Below are 20,981 nucleotides of genomic sequence, written 5' to 3' on the forward strand. Positions count from 1 at the left end.
GAGCATATCCCACTTGAGTGGCCTTTGGTGTTGTGCCATGGTAGTGGAATAACTTAACTAGGTAGCTGTATGCCTGAGTGGGACTGGTTATGCCACAGCGAGATAGCTGAAATGCCACCGAGGGGGATGCAAAGATCGTAGGTGCTTCTGGAGAGCTGTTCGATGGGCTAACGCCAGAGCAAGGAGCTGCCCGGCGCTGTCAAAAAGAGGTATAAGGCTCCAGGGTTTGGGTGGGAATGGGACCCTTAGCGTGTGCTTCCAAGGTGCATAAAACCTGGAGAGAGGTTTCAACTCTGAAATTATTTAGCTAATTTGGAAAAATGTAAGCAGTGTTTGTGTTTCTGTAATTATTCATGCTGGTTATAATTATGCCTTCTGAAGTAGCTTTACTTTGGATGCTGTGGTAGGTGGCTTTGGTGTAAAGGGAAATGTCAGGAACTGCTGGAGCCCAGCGTGCCTTTTTAAAGGCATCTCGTGTGCTGCTTTTCTCTGCTTTATGGTACACACTTGTTATTTTTATGTGTAATGCTACCGCTGCACTGGGTGTCTGTTGGGGAGGTTTCTGGTAAATATGGAGAGAGGGGCTTTTCCAGCTGCCTGCTAATAAAGCAGTCTGCTTTGTACTCCTCTTGTAAGACCTGGAAGTAATTTAAAGGATTTTAGGCATCCAGGATATAGCTGAAATGTGCCGTCCTTCAGCCGGGATGACAGCTATTTGGAGTCAGTTCACTTGTAAACAGGGAGGTTGCTGTTTGCCTGAAGAATGCAGTTTTTAGAAACAGAGTGAACTAAGTATCTCAAATTGGAAAACTTTTTTTTTTGCCAGAAGGGTGGGGAAGGAGGGTTTGGAGATTGAGAGCGTGGGGGAAGTATCCTTCAGAGGAGGCTTTTGAAATAGAGCAGAGGTGGTTAACTGCTGGTAGTGTTTTATTATCTGTTGAGCTTTTAGCTGTGAATTGCAAGGTTTGTGGAGGGGGACCTCACCTTGTCCGTGTAGTTACTGGAACCAACATTCAAGTTGAACAAATGCCATCAGGAGATGGCAGCAGCAGGCCTGTGTGCATGATGGGGTTGGGATGTCGGGAGCAGTGGAAGTGAAACTGCAAATTTTTATGAACTTGGTCCTGATAGTCTTACAAGTGGTTACCAGAAAAGGTTTTGGGGACTTTGAAGTAGAAGCAAAAGAAACCAAGTTAAAAAGCTCCTCCCCCCCCCCCCTTCATCTGACTAGGTGGTTTAAGAAAGAGGAACAACAGAACGTGCTGCTAATTTTTTCTAGCAATGTGGAAGAAAATAAGCAAGACGTGGTGTGCTCTTTTTGCAGCAGAACTGCAGGGAGATGTAACTTCTAGTGCTTTGGGAATGGCAAGAGGGAGCTTATGACAAACTTACCCTGAGACCTGTAGCCAAAGTGCATGGAAAAGGGAGAGGGAATGGGAGAGTGTCAGAACAGCACATGGCTGCGTACGACCTCGTTGTCCCTGCTCAGGCTGAAAAGTCCCTTGTAAACGTTTCAGCGCGTTGCTCTGTGGTGTTCAGTGCGTTCATCAACTCTGATTAGCCTGTATTTCTACTTAGAAAATAAACTAAGACATCAGAAGGCTTTGAAATGTTTAGTTTAATTCCAAGACACAAACAGCTTAAGAATGCAGTTTTTCAAATGTTCTTTAAAATAATCTGTGTGTAAACATAAAGATACATGTTCCAAAATTCATCTTGGGAGTCAAATTTTTCACATGGGTAAGAGTTTGAGAACTGTGAGGCAGGCTGTGTGGCAGTACTATCAGGAAAACATAAAAGATTTGGGATGCCTTTAGAAGGACTTTGGTTTTGTGTGTGTGTGACTGAATTCCATTCTCCTCAAGGGGTTTTGATAAAGTTTCTCAAATTACAAACCTTGAATTACTGGTCATGTACATATATGGATGTTTGTGTGACACCTGTCTTGCTTTTATTCCATGCAGATATTTTTCTCCTTTAAAATGTTAGGGTGAGATGGTAGATTTCAAGCACAGATATTTCTAGCATCCTGTAAATGTCTTCTCATGCTACTGCTTCATGATGGTACCGAAGGAAATCTTTCTGAAATAGAGCCATAGTTGGCATTAGAGATCTCGGAATTTGTGTGTCCCCATCATTGCTTAAAAATAGAAGCAACGATTTATCTTCCTTTGCAAGCTACAGGAAAAATAGCTCCATTAGTTTGAGGGTGTTAGTTTGCATGATTTTTTTTCTTAGTGAGTCTGTGGGAGGAACTTGGAGAAAGCTGTTCAAGGAAGAATTCCCTTTGAAGGTGGTTCTTCAGCATGCAAAGCTTAGATTTTTCATCTGGAGTGATTAGTTTCCTGTCCCCTGCATCGTCTCCTGACAGCTCATTCTGTCGTGTAGGTCCAGCTCATGTGGAAATTCTTTCTCCCATCACGCCCAGGCTTGTCCTCTTTAGTTGCTTTCAGTGTCATGAGAAGGATGCTGGTGTTTTGTGGTTAGATTTGATCTCTTAAATGTTAGCGACATCTTCTCCACTGGACCTCAGGGGGGGTAAGGAAAAGCTGCAGCCGCGGTGGTGCCTTCCTGCGGAGGGTTCTCAGTACGAAGGCCTGTTTGAGTTTCAGCTCAGTGCGCGTACTAAGCCGATGGCACGTACAGAGTTTCCTCAGCTGTGATTTTGCCCTAAGATTATGCTCTTTTCCCCCACACAGGCATCTTTGCTTACCTGAACTACCATGTTCCCCGGACGAGACGGGAGATCCTGGAGACCCTTATCAAAGGGCTCCAGCGGCTGGAGTACAGAGGCTATGATTCTGCAGGTAGCTCTCTCCGAGCAACGGTGGTTCTTTTTTGAATTTTGGCCTGTAAATGATGATTTTCGTGGTGTGTTTGTGAATGGTTTCTCCTGTCTTCTGCTTTTGAAGAAAGCTGAAACACAAATTGGGTGTGCCTGTGGTCGTGTGGTCAGAGGTTTGGGTTGACCTTCAGTATACAGATTTCTCTAACATTCTTGATGCCTGTTATCTAAGGCTTTAAAAACACCTACAAGATGACAAAGGGAAAACTCACTCCTCATCTAAGGGGTTTCTTGCCTTTATTGGAGGGTCAGCTGGGGGGGGAAATGGCACTGTAAAAAAAAAAAAAAAATCAGTATTTGTTTACATAAAATACTGTAATATACCTTCTGCACTTCACACTCTTTCTTTGTATTCCGTGGTGGTGCTTAGGTGTGGGAATCGACGGCGGAAACGACAAAGACTGGGAAGCTAATGCTTGCAAAATCCAGCTTATCAAACAGAAGGGGAAAGTGAAGGCTCTGGATGAAGAGGTTCACAGTACGTATTTCCCTTTTGTTCTTTGCCTGCTCTCTTTCCTTGAAATGTCCTCTCATCTCATTTGTGTTTTGAATATCACCTCTTTTACCCAGAAACACTGTATTTCCAAGTAACTGTGTATAAAGTGCCAGAGATGTAAATGCTCACACGTGGGCTGTGAAGAACCCGGTGATCCTGTGGATGTTGTCATGAAGTTACAGGGAAGTCCTGATTTCTCAAGACAAATTAATCACACCCTATTAAAATAAAATAGATCTGAAATACATTTTAGAAAACAGACCAAAAAAAACCCAAACAAAAAATTCCTTAAACTGGGGAAAGGGGAATTACTGGGAAGTAGTTACCAGAGACCTGGAGCTTGGGTGAAAAAGAGAAATGCTCTAATAAAATTCACCAGTTGAATTTTACGTTTTCGTATGTAATGCTTGTCCCAACTGAAGCTGTCCATCCGAGCGGTGGTGTGCTAAGCAGCTGGCTCCAGGAAAGCACTAGTGTACATGTGTCGCTGTCAAACTGATGAGACCAGAGAGCAAAGTCTTCTGCATCCGTTTCTGTCTCTTTATGTTCCCCTAATTTAAACATTAAGTTAATTAAATCTGTGCAGAACACAAGGAAACACGAAGGTGTTGGGTGTGGAGCGCAGGTGAGCTGTGTGGGAACGGGGAGATGCTTCTCAGAGGAGTCGAGATCTCCAGTTTGCATTCAAGAGCTGCTGTGTTGTTGTAACTTAACTTGTGTTAAGCCCTGCTGGTGTTAACCTCACAGTGCAGAGTGCCGTTCCTCCCAAAGGGAGGCAGGTAGATCTAATCGTAGAGAAAACCAGGAACTGCGAAGGCCGGGCAAGGGGGTACGTGCGTTACAGAAATAGAAGATAGGCAGAATATTTCTGAAGAAATGTTTGCCTGCTCAAGAAAATTGCGGGATATCCAGTTTTAAAGAGATTGTGGAGACACTTGTAGAACGACAGGAATCTTTTTTCCCAAAGAAATATTAATGTTAAAGGTATGCTTTCTAGAGACAAGGGTTAGTGATGAATATTCTGACCATAGTGGTATGTAACTGTGAAATGGGCTGGTTCACTCGCAGCTGACAGCGTACGGGAGGTAACAGGAGGGCAAGGTGCACCCCAGAGAGAGAAATTAAGGTTGGATTCTTTCTTAAAAGTTTTTTTGTTTTGTTTTGGCGGGGTGGGGAATGCAGGGAGGTTGCTTGTGTGCATCTGTGTTCTGAATCTCCTGAAAACACGCTTGATGTTTTGTTGGGATTTGCTGATTCTGTTTCCCTGTCAGTATTGCTGTCCTGTGGGCCCCGGAGGCCTGGTGAGACTCCCCTGTTGACTTTGGGGTAGGGACAGCCCCTCAGTACTAAAAACATCTTCTACTTCTGCTGCAGAGCAACAGGACATGGACCTCGACATCGAGTTTGACGTACACCTTGGAATCGCCCATACCCGTTGGGCTACCCACGGCGAGCCCAGCCCTATCAACAGCCACCCGCAACGCTCGGATAAAAACAACGGTGAGTGCGTTTGCTCGAGGAACCGCGCGCTCCTCGGCACGTCCTGCGGCGTCTGGAAAAGCTTGCTGCCGTCTCCAGTGTCTGGTGCGTCACAGGGAGGGGCGGCTGGACCCAGGGCCGTGGGTTTATTGCTGGCCACGATGCTGAGCCCAGTTGCTGTGAAGCTGGAGGGGTTTGGGCTCAGTTTCTGGCTGCAGGGCACGTTCTGATGAGCTGCTCGCAGCAGCGAATGATCTCAGTCAGGGTTGGGGTTGGTGGCCAGAGGATCGGTGGCTGCGTGGGCACAGTGCAAGGAGGTGAACACAGAATGAAATGGGATGGTAAGAATTTTTGTGGCTATTCTTTGGAATGGAATTTTGTATACTTTTTTCCCCCCATTTATTTATGTTTTTTTATAATCACCACTGTACGGAAGGGGGGTGGTCTGCTCTGTGCTGCTGCAGCGTGCAGCTTGGTTAGTGTTCGGTGTAGCCGCCCAAGGAACAGCACTGATGAGCTGGCAGGAGGAGCGCGGAGTTTAAATGCTTCCAGCAGGCTGGAAACTGCCAAGCGCCTCCAGAAACTTTGGAGGATCTCAGTAGCCCTAGTCACACCCCGGGCATTACTCTCTTCTGCCATTACCAGCCACGCCAAATGGGGCAGAGCCAGATCACACCAGGAGGTGCCACTCTGCCTTTATTCGGCCAAGTACGGCTTTTCACACGATAAAGCTTTGCAGTCTCTGCTGTCTGTGTCACACGCTGTGGCCACGGGCACCCGCTGCCAGGCCGGGGGGCTGGTGTGGGGCTGAGCCGGGCCTTTCCTCTGTCTCCAGAGTTCATCGTCATCCACAACGGCATCATCACCAACTACAAGGACCTGCGGAAATTCCTGGTGAGTGACCCCCGTGGGCGTGGGCATGGCACTCACTCCCTGCGCACGCTCCCCACTCACTCCCTTGCTCTCCCGCTCACTTTTGTTCTCATGCACTTCCCCACTCACTCCCCCACTTGTATTCTCACACTCACTCTTCCACTCTCCCTCCTCCACTCACACTCATATTCTCCCACTCCCCCACTCACATTCCTACCTACACTCATTCCCCCACTCACGCTCACACTCCTCCATTCATGTTCCCCAACTCATATTTTTGTACTCCTGCTCCCCCCCCACTCCCACTCACTTCCCACTCACCCCCCACTCTTCATTCACACTCCCTCACTCATATTCTTGCACTCCCCCACTTGCACTCCCTCCCTCCCACTCCCACTCCTCCACTCGTTCCACACTCACACTTATGCTCCCCCTCATGCCCATACTCCCCCACTCACGTTCTCTCACTCTATTCACACTCCCCCACTCACACCCCCTCATTATTCCACTCACTCCCTTTCCCTCCCCCACTCACACTCAGCCTCGCATCACGCTCCTCCTCACTCCACCGCTCACTACCCCCCCCTCCCACTCATATTTTCATGCACCCTCCCCACTCACACTCCCCCTCCTCCTCACTCCCCCAGTCATGTTCTCACACTCACTCTCCCCACTCACTACCTTGTTCCCCCACTCATATTCTTCCACTCGTACCCCCCCACCCTCCTCTCGCTCATTCCTCATTCATAGTCTACCCCTCACTACCCAGTCCCCACTCGTATTCTCACTCACTCCCCCACTCACATCACGTTCATACTCTCTTCCACTCACACTTGCCCACTCTCCCACTCGCCTTCCCACACCCTCCTCACTCCCCCACTCATTCTCACCCTCTCCCACTCCCACGACTCACGCTCCGCCCCTCACCGCACACCTCATTCCCCCACTCACACCCTCCCACTTACACTCCTCCTCGCTCCCCCACTCACTTGCTCCATTCCCCACTCATATTCTCACACTCACTCTCCCACTCGTATTCTCACTCACACTCACTCTAACTCACCCTCCCACTCCTCACTCCCACTTATACTCCCCCACTCACTACCCTATTCCCCCACTCATATTCTCACTCAATTCACTCCTCTACTCACACTCCCCCACTCATATGTCCCCCTCGTTCCCCCACTAACCCTCGCCCTCCTCCACTCACACTGACCCTCCCACCCCCCACTCTCATTTCCCACTCACCATCCCACTCACACTCCTCACTCTCCCACTCGTACTCCCCCACTCACTGCCCCATTCCCCACACTCACTCCTCATTCACTCACTCACACTCACCCCACTCACACACTCCCCCACTCATCCCCCACTCCTCTCACACTCCCCACCCTTCATATTCTCACACTCGCTCCCCCACTTACCCTTCCACTCACTCCACCACTCACACTCAACCTCCTCACTCCCCCACTCATTTATGCTCACTCCTCCACTCATTCCCACACACACGCTCCTCCACTCACTCTCCCACTCACACACACCCCCTGACTCACACTCCCCACTGACCTCACACTCACTCCTCTACTCATTCCCCCACTCACTCTCCCATTCACTACCCCATTCTCACACTCACCCTATTCACTCTCTCCCGCTCACCGTCTCACGCTCCCCCCACTCTCACTCACACGCCACCCTTCATATTCCTCACACTCACTCATACTCACTCTCCCACTCTCACTTCCCCACTCATATTCTCACTTACTCCCTACACACTCCCCTCACTCCCCGGCTCGTCCTCACTCACATTTCCCTACTCATGCTCACCTCCCACTCTCACTCCTCCACTCACACTCCTCACTGCCACTCATCCCCCACTCATAGCCTCACACTCCCTCCTTTAGTTACACTCCCTCACTCCCCACTCACGCCTCCACTCACACACCTCCATTCACGCTCCCTCGTTCTCCCACTCCCGCTCGCCCTCTCGCACTCCTCCACCCCCCCACTCGTTTCACTCCTGCACTCTCACTCCCCCCACTCGCACCGCCCCTGGCACTCATAGTCAGTCGTCCCCTGCTCGCTCCGCGACTCGCACTCGCTCCTCCACTCGTGCTCACCCCCCACCCACGCTCATCCCCCATTGGCAGTCACTCGTGCACTCCCAGCTCACACTCGGGGGAGCGCACACGCTCCGCTTTTGCACTCAAACCCACTCGCCCGCTCACACCCCAGTCACACTCACGGTCTTACAATTACACTCACTTTTTAACTTGCACATTCTCGCACTCTCCATCTTACACACACTCCCCGCTTGCACTCACACTCATCCTCGCACGCTGTGTGTGTGCTCACACTCCCCCACTTGCATTCACGTCGCTCTTGTACTCGCGCACACACTCTCCCCCTCCCACACACTTTTGCACTCGCATGCACACTCACGTTACCCACTATGCACACTCACTTGCACTATGGCAGGTGCACTCACGCGCATTCACCCGTCTGCACTCACTCTCACACCCACACGCACGCTCCCTCTTCCATTCGCACGTACTCTTCCACTCGCACGCGCGCTCATCCTCTCTCTCCCAGACACTCGCACTCACCCCTGTACTCTCCCTCTCGCTCTAACAGAGTGGGAAGGCAGCAGGGAAGGAGAAGGAGAGGGAAAAGGAGGGGGAGGGACGATGGAGGAGAAAGGGAAGACGGAAGGAAAAGGGAAGGAGGAGGGATGAAAGGGAAAGGAAGTGAAAAGGACGGCAAGGAAATGAAGGAAAGGGAAAGGAAAAAGAAGGGAAGAAGGAAGGAAAATTGGAAAGGAAAGGTAGGGAAGAAGGAGTGAAATGGGAGGCAAGAAAAAGAAAGGACTGAAAAGGAAATGGGAGGAAGGAAAAAAGAGTCCAAGGGAAAGGGGAAGGAAGGAAGAAAAAAAGAAGAGAAAAGAAAAGGTAGGAAAGAAGGAAGAAAGGAAAGGAGAGGAAATGCAGGAAAGGGAGGAGAAGATGAAGGAGGAAAGGAAAGAAAGAAGGACAGGTGAGGAAAAAGGAAGGCCAGGAAAGAAGGCAGGGAAAATGGAAGGCAGGAAAGAGGGAAGGAAAAGGGAAACAAAGCAGGAGGAAAGGAAAGAAGGACAAAAGGGAAAGTCAGGAGAGAGGAAGAAGAAAAGAATAAGAAAGGCAGAAAAAGATGGAAGAGGAAAAAAGCAGTGAAGGAAAAAAGGAAAGCAAGGAAAGAAGAAAAGAAAGAAGAGAGGAAAAAAGCAGGACGGGATGAAAGAAGAGAAGGCAGGAGGGAAAGGAAAGAAGGAAGAGGAAAATGCAGGAGGGAAAGAAGAGGAAAAGCAGGAAAGAAGGAAGTTAAAAGGAAAGGCAGGAAAGATAAAAAGTGTGAAGGAAGGAAGAGGAAAGGAAGGATGGAAAAAGGAAAGTCAGGAAAGAAGAAAAAAACAAAAGCAGGAAAGGAGAGAGGAAATGCAGGAGAGAAGGAAAAGGAAAGGCAGGAAAGAAGGATGAAAGGAAATGATGGAAGAAGGAGGAAAAAGGATAAGAAAGACAGAAAAGAAGAAATGCAGGAGGGAAGGAAAGGCAGGAAAGGGAAGGAAAGGAAGGAAGAGGAAAGGTAGGATAGAAAGAAGAAAGGAAAGGCAGGAAGGAAGGAGATAAGGAAAGGAAAAGGAAATGTAGGAAGGAGAAAAAAGGCAGGAAAGAAAGAAGAAAAAGGAAGATGAAAAGTGGAGAAAAAGGATGAAAGGAAAATATGAAGGATGGAAGAAGAAAGGATGGATGGATAAAGGAAAGGTAAGGAGGAGGAAAGGCAGGAGGGGAGGAAGGAAAAAGAGGAGGGAAAAAAGGAAGAGGAAATGCAGTATGGAATGATAAAAGCGAGGAAATGCAGGAAAGAAAAAGGAAGAGGGAAGGCTGGAAAAAAGGAGAGGAAGGAGAAAAGGAAAAGCAAGAAGAAAAAGGGGAAGGAAAAAGGAAAGGTGGGGAGGAAGGCAGGAGAAAAGGAAAGAAAGGCATGAGAAAAAGGGAAGGAAAAAAGGCAGGAAAGAAGAAGAAGGCAGGAAAAAGGAAGGAAAAGGAAATGCAGGAACAAAGGAAGGAAAAAGGGAGGAGGAAAAGGAAGGAAAAGCAAAAGAGAAAAGTAAAGAAGAAAGGGAAGGAAGGAAAAGGAGGGCTGGAAAGAAAGGGAAGGGAAGGAAGGAAAAGCAAGGCGGAAGGGAAGGCGGAGGGCCGGTTACCCAAGGCGTGCTGTCGCTGCAGGAGAGCAAGGGCTACGACTTCGAGTCGGAGACGGACACGGAGAGCATTGCCAAACTGGTCAAGTACATGTACGACAACCGGGACAGCGACGACATCAGCTTCACCACCCTGGTGGAGAGGGTCATCCAGCAGCTGGTAATGCTGGGAGCAGGGTGGGGACACGGGGACAGGCAGGGACAAACACACCCCCCAGGACAGACAGACAGACAGACACAAAATAACAGCCGTACTCCAGTTTTGCCCAGGGTAACCTGGCCGGTGCAGCACCGTGCCTGTGCCAGACTCTGCCGCAGGACCTTCTGCGGCACACGCTAAGGAGTGGTTTTGTCTGTCCTGCCTCTGACGGTTCATCTCGGACGTACGTTCGTTTTTCTTTAACATTATTCAATACCAGATACTGCACAGCAGCATCTCGAGGCAGCCAGTCCCTGGTGTGTGCATGCGGGGGTGGGAGCTGCTATGGGACAGAGTGAAAAGAAGTTCCCTCTTCAAATCTTCCCTGAAACCTCCATCTGGAAGAGATGCTGACCCCTCGTGGGAGCTCCGCTGCATAGCCTGTGGTTCCACGTGTCAGCTCTCGCCGAGCTGTGCACAGGAACAGGATCCATCCGCAATTTACCTCTCGTCCCACAGCGCCTTGTTCAGGAGACGGTGTTTCAGTGATTTGCCTGGCAGGAGCTGTAGTAGCAATAGACCAAGAACACGTTTTCCTGGCAGATTGCGGTGGCTCGCCTGCACGTTCGGTGGCACCGCACCTGAGCAAACACCCCAAAGTTTTGGCGCTTCTTGTACCAGGTCTTTGCCTTTGTAAGTCCCCTCGCTGCACTCTGAACTAATGCAGGAGCACTTGCGCGGGTAGCCAGGGATGTCCGCGCGCAGTGTGTCTGGGAGTTCAGCAGACTCATTAAGTGGTTGAGGATGAGCTGCCCGGGCTCAGGGGAGGGACGCCCTTCCAGAATGAGGTGCCTGGAGCTTCTGAAGATGGCTGTGAAGCCCTCTGTTCGGTGTCTCTTACTTCTTCGCAGAAACAAGGGTGCAGCTTCTGTGCTGGGAATCCTGGAATGGTGGCCCAGGCCTCAAAGGAAAGGATAAACAGTTTGTATTTCTCTTGTTCCAGGAAGGTGCTTTTGCCCTTGTGTTCAAAAGTGTTCATTATCCTGGCCAAGCGGTCGGTACCAGGTAAGTTTTGCCGTGGGAAGGAACATTCTTGTTGCACCCTATATGCCACTTTTTTTTGTCCCCCCCCCCCCAAGTTAGAAGATGTCTCATCATGCTGCATATGCTGGGGTGGGGGTGGCTGCCGTTTTTCATTTTCTTTCTCTTGGTTTCTGTTTATCATAACAGAAAATTCCCCAAAATGTTTTGAAAATTTCTTAGTGACCACCTGTATTCCAACTGGTCTGGAACAGCTTTTTTTGTAGACTCTTGGTTGTGAGAGCTTCAGAAGGAGATGGTTTTCTCTCTTCCTTTGTGTTTGCATTTGGACAAGTCCTCCGCTTGACTTGAAGTTGGGCCAGCCTGGTGTTCAAGTTTTGTACTCCACTTTTAAACATCAGCATCAGTTGGGTTGGTTTAATCATACGTGTGCCTAGCACAGGTTTGGAATTTCAGTGCCAGTAGCTGTTTGTAGATATGTACAGCGACAGCCGGTGTGTTCCTGGTTCAAGTGTCCGTGGGATTGCAGTTACTCTTGCAGAGCTTCCGCTAAACTTGAGACAGATTCCTCACGTCCTTGTGTTGTGTTTATTCAGAGATTCTTTCGCTCTGTCTTGTGGCCTCCTGTGTTTGCAGCACTAACAGCTTATCTGGGAGGAGCTCGCTCTTTTTTGAGTTCAGTTGAGTTGCTGCGCAGGAGAATAACAGTCCCTTCAGGTCGGATGTCAGGGCGATGAATCTTTGGGGGCTGAGGGTTGTAACTTGATGTCGTCTTGCAGGCGAGGCAGCCCCCTGCTAATAGGAGTGCGCAGCGAGCACAAGCTCTCCACCGACCACATCCCCATACTCTACCGGACGGGTAAGTGTGAGCACCCCCTCCCCAGAGAGGCCACGTTCCAGTCACACTCACACCAGTGTACAAGCATAGAGTTTCACACACAGTTGTGTGCTTTGGAATGCATGTTACACTTTTAAACTTTCATCTGTAAATTAAACCGTTATGAAAAAGAGAAGTTGTTTTTTTTAAATAATGTTTTAACCACATGCTATACCACCACATACCTCAAGTTAGTCTCTAGTTTTATAATCAAAGCTTCAGTGTCCTGTGGTTGCAAGGCAAACACATCTTAATGCAGTAAATTGAATAAAATAGAATAGTTCAGTATAGTAAAGTTAACAGTATAGTTAAACTTCGATACTTCAGTTTATATGTTGTGTGTGGCATGTTGGCATTCATGGATTTGGTTGTTTTCAAGAACAAAGACTACCTGTAGTTGAAGGCTACAGGCTTTTCACTATCACAAACCTTTTCCCCCACCCCCCAATATAATTTTTAATAAGTTGAATGCTGTTACCCTTTGCGCGGCAATCTGTATTTATGTTATCCGTCCATCTTTCTCTCACTCGCGTGTTTTACCACTGTAGACACATAGTGCACCCTTGAAAATGAAAAGCGGCTAAGAATTATCCTGTAATTTACCATTGTCAGAGGAGTCTGAACCTGTTCAGTTACTGGGCAGTGCCCCAGTTCTCTAAGCACTGCAGGGATCAGAAGGACTTACTCTCGCAGTGTGTCTTGCTGCTTCCTAACGGAGTTGCTAATGAGAGCTTGCTGCGATATAACGTGAAGAACCAGTCCCAGTAAGCTTTGTCTGTTTGCTCTTGGTTGATGTTGGATAATTAGCAGTCATCCTTAATGGTTGTATGTACCACTTTTTTTTTACTGCTTATCTGAAGTTTGTTTTGTGTTTTGTTTTTTTTTTTTCCAATTACACTTTCAGCTGTACAATCTATGGATCATTCTTTTGATGGAATATCCATAAAAATGGAGGAAGGTGCCTACCAGAGAAAATCTAATACTTGAAATTTCAGACAAATCCTCCAGTTCCTTAGGAAAGGAATCATAAATGAGACAAATATGCATTGTCTCTTTAATATGTGGTTATTGCTTTCCGTGTAGTGAAACAAATGGGATAATCAGAATTCCTTCTTGATCAGAAACACCATGAGCAACACACACAGGAAAATCCGCCCATCCCATTTCAAATATTCTGATGTTGTGCTCAGCACATGTGCAAAACCGATGACTTAGTGCAGGTTGTGCTGCGTGCTCCCTGCAGCTCTGATTACAGAAGGAAGCAGTAAATTACCTTAAACCCCCCCCACAAAACAGTGGAGTGAAACCCTGTTAGGAGGCTGCTAATAATCCTAATGCAAGCATTCTCCAAAATTCCTTCTGGAGTTAGGATTGTCAAAGAGCTACGTCCTCCCTCCCAGTCGCAGGGTGAACCTGGATTGCAGCTTCTGGTAGAAGCAGTAAGGTTGACCTGAGGCTGGAACTTCCTTCCCTTTGCTTGCTTATCGGGGTGAACCATTTTTAATTCACATTAAGTGCTTAATTTTTTTAAAGGCTAACCTATCGTATGTGATGTGATGAACTAAGTTCACATCTGAAGCGGGAGAGTGCTTTTCTATAAGAGGAGAGGATCTGATTCTTAGCTGCTGTAAATAAATGTGTTCCAGCCTCAGGCACTGACAGCTCGGGGGGTGAAATCTGTGCGCTTTTGCCGGAGAAACAGACCTCAGTTCGTTGAAAGGTGAACTGTGTTTGCTCTGTGTCAGGAGCTGGTTTACCTGAACCCAAATATTAGGAGAGGTTTTGTTTCTTTTTACGAAATGTAGCTCTCTTAAGTCAGTGTGAAGTGTTTTGAGTAAAATTCTGAAGTCAGGGTCCAGGGGCAATTCCCAGGGGCTGTAAGAACCAAAGCCCCTCAGCTTTCAGAGGCACTGAGGCTTTTCTGGAAAATGGACCATATGAAATACAGATTTGAGTCTCTTTGACTGTAATCATTGTTTCATGAGTTGATGCTGTCATCTGAAAACACCTCTTACAGAAAACAAAACTTTAATGCTGCTCAAGCCAGCGTGGAAGAATCTGTTAAGCAGCAGCTCTGTTAATCTGTGCTATAGCACCTTTGCAGAACTGCCATATGCTTGGGATTGTCATAATGGAGAGCGAGGTGGTATCAAAATATACTCAAAACATACCACCCCCTTACCCCCTGCCCAATTTTTACATAAAGTAAAATAATTAATTCTGTGTTAATTCTCCATGATGTCTCCATTCTTTGATTTAGAAGGGAAAAGACTAAAAGATTACTTCTGTGTTGCTTCTGAATTCCAGTACATGGGAGGTAGGTGCTGTAGAGTAACAATCCAGGTTATCCATACATAAATGGACAATCTATGGACAAATCTGTAGATAAATAACAACCATAATTGGCTGATAATACTCACTATCGCTTTTCCATCACTCCTCGGTAAGATGTACATACGGTGCACGTGTATGTGCACAGCAATAACACGTTCCAGTTACAGCTCAGGGTACAATCTGTGATACAGGAAAGCAATGCAACATAATAAAGTCAATGCAGGGAAATGTTGTGTTTTGAGAAAGAAAATTTGCATGTTTTGATCAAGTACGGGTGCTTCTCTTGGAGAATGGCCACTAACACCTTTGCTCTGTCCTTTCTCAACAACAAATCAGTCTGTCCTGTCTCAACTCAGCAACAAAGGAGTTGTTTTCCTCATTTACTCACTTAATAATTAAAGTGGAGGACTCTAAACTGTCGGCTGAGTGGAACCTTCTTACTGAATATCAACATGAAAGCAGTATTTTTTCTTTATGTTTTCATTTACAGAAGTATAAACCTAAACATCGTGAGCTCTACTTACCTCACTGAATCAGATCAGTAGGTGTAACTCAACATTAGAGCTTATGGAATAAACATATAATAGAGTAACTTCAATGATGTTATTCTTTAGTAATAGTCACATTTTGCTAGATAAGCTGATTAATCCACCCCCACTCCTTACCATACTGTGCACAAGGACTGGCAAATCATTTTGTTTGAGCAGTAGGTGTTTTGGTCCTCATCTGCATTCCTGATGAGCTTTGCCACTGAGAAGTATTTTCTGCAGTTAAAGAGGAGGTGGAGGATTAGCGAGTATTGGGAATTGCCAGAGTACCTCAGAAGGGATCCCTGGTGAAATACTGAACTTTTTAAAAGGCTTAGTGCGAGTTTTTCAGAATTTGACTCTTAGTCCTACGTCCTTCAGTACACCTAGATACTTCCCTGGCAATAGCAGAAGACTCGCAGCAGTTTACCAGCTGTACAATTTTTGGATCAGAATGAGGTGGTTGTATCTGATGGCTCAGGAACAACGCCGAGGACTTAATCATGTATTTCCCAATCTGTGTCTGAACACATTAGCTCAGCCAGACAAAAGTAGGTTTGGGTTACATCTGCCGGTGCTCAGTGGAACAGTGTGGCTGCACAGGTGGCGGCTCTGAAAGAATTTCCCCAGTGCTGAGAATAATTGACAAAGAAAGAGTAATCCTGCTCGATTTCGCAAAGCCTCAGGGAAGTTAGTGAAACAGGAGCACAGGAGAAACTTAAAATGATAAACAGGGCAGACTCAACCGGGAAAATGTTGGTAAATGCGACTGCTCATAAAGCAGCTTGAATTCTCTTCTCCTAGTGGAGCCACACGTAAACTGTCATTTGAATTTTTACTGATGTTTTTTTCCTCTAAACTTAAAACTCTGCACTAACATTACACTTGCAGACTTAATTCAAAAGCACACAAAAACCTCACAAGCAAACTGAGAAAGGGCACAATAATACGAGTGCTGGTATGCTGCCCTCTTCTATTGTCGCTGTTAAATTTACTGTGACCACGCAGAGTGATGAAAATACTGCTTCATGTTGGTACTGTGCCTTGGGACCTCTGGTTGAGACTGACATTGCAGCTGCATTCCAGATTTGTCAGTACATGCGGTGCCTAATCCTCGTGTCTTCTAGGTAAAGACAAGAAGGGAAGCTGCAACCTGTCTCGTGTTGACAGTACCACCTGCCTTTTCCCTGTTGAGGAGAAAGCTGTGGAGTACTACTTTGCTTCTGATGCTAGGTAATGTTTTTCAGCGTCTTTTAGTGTGTATAAAAATACGCTGTTTAAAGCTGAGGCCTTGAACAAGAGATGGGGAGGCGGTGCTTCCTTCATGAATAATAGTAAATTATGGCTATGTGGCCATTGCTTTACAAACATTAACAAGTTAGCATATGTGGCCCTGAAAGAGACGGGTGGATTAGATGAGAGTTTCTGTTAAAGAAATGAACGCTCGCTTTGGAATAGTGGTGTTATCCTTCTTCAAGCACGCTTGTTGGTAAGATTCCAGAGGTGAGTGATAGGAAACCTGAGAGAGTACTGACCTAAATTAACAGGACAGATGCTAATTATCAGGAGAATTGTGTTGATTCTCCAGGGATCTCTGCACACATGCAATTCCTTTATCATCAGAGGTAGCTTATTTTAATCCAAGTGGAGGGAGGAAAGACTAACTTGACAGCAGCCTTACCGGAACTTTTGGTTTTCTCTGTATGAGGGAGATGAATACTTGTTCCAGAAACATAAAAATACTGCTGTGGTCAACTTCTGCAGCTCTTCTCATTGGGGCGTTTTGGAGAGTCTTAGGACACCCTGGCGTGTTCTGATTTGAGAGCTTTTCAGTGACTTGCCAAGGTCAGAACAAAAGCTACTAAAATAGGAAGCTGATATATTTCAGTACAGCTTGCCTTGTTCAACTAAGAGAGAGAGTACAGACTGAAACCTGGTCAAAGATTTTAACCCCCACTGGTAATTTCAATATTGACGTTCCCCGAGTAAACTGCAGGCAGGGAAGGTGTTCAATAGTACCTAATTCTTGGAGTGCTTCTAGGCAGATCTCCAAGTACTTTATCAGGTGGCCAAACTGTCCCCAGTTTTACAGATGGGAAAATGAGATGCAGGGAGGGACAATGGCTTATCACTGGAAAAAACAAGAAAGGAATCTGCACCTATAGCCGAGCACCCTGTGTGCTAGGGCAAATTACAGTCTTCCTGACTTCCACTCTCTAGCTCCTAACGGTTAGATCACGTTGCTGCACATGCTGCTTTGTCTGAGGAATTCATAGTTTCTTCTTAAAGCAGGCACTGAAATTAATAGTGAGGTAGGTGGAAAAAATCCAGTTATATTGGCAGTGTGGAAATGTACTTTACAGTGCTCCTCTATTTTAAAAGAAATTCCATTGAGATGAGTAACTTTCTTGAATCAAAAGCTGTATGTTGGATTATAAATAGGACTGTAGCCCTCATCTTTTTGTGAAGAATAACGTCTTATGGCAAATGGTGTATGCTTTTATAGTGCTGTCATTGAGCATACCAACAGAGTGATTTTCCTCGAAGATGATGATGTAGCAGCTGTGGTCGATGGCCGTCTTTCCATCCACCGGATTAAACGCACAGCAGGCGATCACCCCGGACGCGCCGTCCAAACCCTGCAGATGGAACTTCAGCAAATTATGAAGGGTAAAGTCTCTTGGATGTCACCTGTGTAGATGTACAGGTCCTCCCTGGAGTCACAGAAAAAGTCAGGTTGAAAAAGACCTCCAGAGGTCATCTGGTCCAATCCCTGTGTCAACAGCAGGGCCAAGTAGATCAGAGGGGGCTGAGGATTTTGCTTCCTGCTTGGAGGCATCCATTTTTTCCAAGATTGATCCCTGGCAGGCTTGCCATTCCTGATCTGACCCTTCTTTGACACATTCTAGTAACTTGAATCTAGCTCTCGTGAGGAGCTGATGCTTTGGTAGAAAAAGAAGTATCATCTTGATAATCTCTGACTGGTAACTGGCCTGTTGGTGACCCGGTCCAAGCTTTTCCCTATAAACACCGGAAAAATGTAAATTACCAGGAGATAACTTAAGAAGTTCTCATTTGTTTTGTTTGTTTCTTTCTTTTATAGGTAACTTCAGCTCATTTATGCAGAAGGAAATTTTTGAACAGCCAGAATCTGTCGTTAATACCATGAGAGGAAGGGTCAACTTTGATGACTACACTGGTAATTGAGATTAAGCCTCCTTTATTTTTGACAGCTCGGTATCTAGTGGTTATTCACAGTAGTTATAGAGGAGGAAGTAGGTGATGACATGGGAGATTAAAACATGCTGGTGTAAGGCGATGTGCGTGTCTCACAGGGAGCGCTTCCAGAATTACATGCGCTGGTGGCAAGATTACTTTTTGTGATGGTCTTTTTTGCAAAGTGTAACATGCTGTGCGTTAGCACCAGTAATCTTGAGAATTTCTGCTACCTGGCCAGCCTAATTTTTCTCTCTGAATCTTGCTTACAGTAAATCTCGGTGGGCTGAAGGATCACATTAAGGAGATTCAGCGGTGTCGTCGTTTAATCCTTATTGCTTGTGGGACAAGTTACCATGCTGGAGTTGCAGTAAGTGGTCGGTCTTGATCTGTTTGCGAACGGTAGCTAGAATTGAGCAGCGGGCACAGTGTTGCATGTGTCAAGCAGGGTAAGGGTTGGTTTAAGCTTAAGGTAGAGCAAGTGCACGCTGATGAATGAAGACCCTTTTGAAAGCGGCGTACACCAGGCTTTCAATTCACCAGCAACAGCAGTAGGAGATAAAAGCTGAAGAACTTGAACACTTATGAAAATGTTGCCTCTGACTTTCATTGCTATGGAAAGCTTTAAAAACCAAAACCTGTTGTGTCATAAAAGACAGTTGGCAGGGGAAGAGACAATGCAAGAGCAGAATGCAAATGCTGCAGCAAGGTAGGGGCTGCCATGAGCCAGATAGGATTTCCTCCTTTGCCATCTACGCAGACAGCGATGGCACCTGCTTAGAGACAGCTCTGTGCTTGCCCGGTACAGTGAAGAGGTTTCGCTTTGTACCTTACAGAAGTACTGGCTGTGCGTACAGCCGATGTGTGATTTTGTTTCATCAGGGACTGACCTAATCGTTGGTTAAAATGCGATGGCTGTAGATGAAGCGTTTTTAGATTGTAGCTTGGCAGCCTGTGATGTTGCAATTAACAGTAGTCTGCAGTTTCACGGAGGAATCTTAAGCTGTGCAAAACACAGCTATGGTCACTGATTTACAAGGACCAGAAAAGAAAATTCATGTTCAACTTGGCTAGCTCTGTAAGATAATGTTAACAGTAATCCACCGACTAGCCAAAACAAGTTTCTGGCTTGGCCTGGATACAGGTGGTGGTTTCTGAGTTCTTCAGTAATACAAGTCATAGTCTGATAGAAGGACACCCTGTATTATGTAATATAGACGTAGTCTTATATAATAAGTAAGACTTAGTTAAGAACAATCTACGTGTGAGGGAGGAGTTGGCCTCACAGGCTTTTTGTGGTGCCAGAAGCGGCATTGCTTTTCACAGGGGTAGTTGTGTGACTTGAGTATGGGTATGCTGAGTAATTAAAATATAATCCAGCACTAATTTTGACATGGTATTTTGATAGTAATATTTTCCAGTGTGTGGCAACGAGCAGGCTTTTTTTGTACTCCAAACACTTGGTTTTTTTAAACACAATATAATATGCAACTTTCTGACATCTCCTTTTACCAGACCCGTCAGGTTCTGGAAGAACTGACTGAATTACCTGTTATGGTTGAACTAGCCAGTGACTTCTTGGACAGAAACACCCCTGTCTTCAGAGACGATGTTTGCTTTTTCATCAGCCAGTCAGGTATGGTCTCGCTTTACCACCCACTCACTCCCCTCCTTCCTGTAAATGTTCGCTTGGGAGGAGGGAAAAGGCAGTAGGGCCAAATTCTTGCGCCTGCCTGTAGGATTGCATGTGGTACGCGTGAGAGGAGACATTGGCACACACATACTAGACATGGGGAAAAAATAGAGTGGTTCTCCTCCTGTCCATCTGCATGCTGGTGCATGATTTTGTTTAGCTGAGTCTTACATATGGTGACAGTAGTTTTGTTTCCTTTCTCTGTGAGGAAATAGTCCATCAATCAACAGACTGAAAAAATGCTACTGAGCTCAGAGTAAAGGCAGCTCGATAGTGTCTTTTGAATAGTTTTAGTTGTCTAATTAAAGCACTGCTAAATAGTAAGCTATATGATTGATCGGATCCACAAAGAAATGAAGCTATTACACGCAGGTATCAAAAAATACAACCACCTTGGAATGCAATATGAGATAAAAGACACACTTAAGCATTAAAAAAAAAAAAAGTGATGCATATTGCATTCAAAATATTTTTGAGGACAACTGCAAGACAAAACTACAATATTTTGTTCCTTTTAGTTGCATTTACCATTGTAGATTTTCATAACTGATCTTCAGCTTTGATACTAAAACTAGTAGTTACTTTTTCTCCATAGGTGAAAATGCTCTTTTGGTAGCAATTTTTTCTTCTCCGTATCCAGTAATTCAAAATATCCTCTCCTTGTAGGGGCTCGTGTAAATGTTCAGGCTTTCCCTGCGTTTTTGGAATACATGTGCAGGTGTTGCTTCTTCCCCTTAGAAACTGTACTGTCCCGCTGTAACAGGGAACACAGCTGAGGGCACGCTAGGGGATGCATCTTTCCCCTGAAGTGTTGGATGTGGCAAGCTAACAAAGGTTATCCGGGAACCTGAGCTTGGTCATCAGGAAATACAAAACCAAAGTAAACGTTGAGCTCAAATAACCTCAGTTCCCCCCCCCCATAAATCTGTTTTTCTAGCCTTAGATTCCCACCCTATGTGACTTGCTTTATGTAGTGCAGTATGCAGAGCAGTTTTTACGTGTTGGTGTACTGAAGGAGTGTACCGAACTCACCTTGGGTTTTTTTGTGTTCTCTGTTGTCACCTTACACGTGCAGGAGTACTCAAAAGAGGTGTGTTCTTTTAGGACAAAAGCAAACTGGTAACACTAGATGGAATACACAGTAGCTTCTATTTCTAGTCCCATCTCTGGAGCTCAGCTCGCAAGCAGCACTGCAAGGTTTCCTTCCCCCCGGTCATGGTCACTTAA

General features: G+C 46.2%; 1 protein-coding gene across 3 annotated transcripts in view; it reads left to right on the plus strand.

Annotated features, from left to right (window-relative positions):
• The window catches only part of GFPT1 (glutamine--fructose-6-phosphate transaminase 1), a 45,804-nt gene that overhangs the window by 8,049 nt on the left and 16,774 nt on the right, over nucleotides 1-20,981 (plus strand). For 2 of the 3 annotated variants that reach the window (XM_072846288.1, XM_072846287.1), the window contains exons 2-13: nucleotides 2,700-2,807; nucleotides 3,216-3,323; nucleotides 4,716-4,841; nucleotides 5,656-5,714; nucleotides 9,953-10,087; nucleotides 11,070-11,131; nucleotides 11,887-11,966; nucleotides 15,973-16,078; nucleotides 17,352-17,515; nucleotides 17,949-18,044; nucleotides 18,334-18,431; nucleotides 19,577-19,697. In XM_072846288.1, coding sequence (XP_072702389.1) covers nucleotides 2,700-2,807; nucleotides 3,216-3,323; nucleotides 4,716-4,841; nucleotides 5,656-5,714; nucleotides 9,953-10,087; nucleotides 11,070-11,131; nucleotides 11,887-11,966; nucleotides 15,973-16,078; nucleotides 17,352-17,515; nucleotides 17,949-18,044; nucleotides 18,334-18,431; nucleotides 19,577-19,697 — 1,263 coding nt within the window. Of the gene's footprint in view, nucleotides 1-2,699; nucleotides 2,808-3,215; nucleotides 3,324-4,715; nucleotides 4,842-5,655; nucleotides 5,715-6,205; nucleotides 9,488-9,952; nucleotides 10,088-11,069; nucleotides 11,132-11,886; nucleotides 11,967-15,972; nucleotides 16,079-17,351; nucleotides 17,516-17,948; nucleotides 18,045-18,333; nucleotides 18,432-19,576; nucleotides 19,698-20,981 lie in introns of those variants that run through there. The other variant, XM_072846289.1, reaches the window with a different exon arrangement.

Source organism: Ciconia boyciana, chromosome 25 (genome assembly GCF_034638445.1).
Source record: "Ciconia boyciana chromosome 25, ASM3463844v1, whole genome shotgun sequence".
Lineage (NCBI taxonomy): Eukaryota > Metazoa > Chordata > Aves > Ciconiiformes > Ciconiidae > Ciconia > Ciconia boyciana.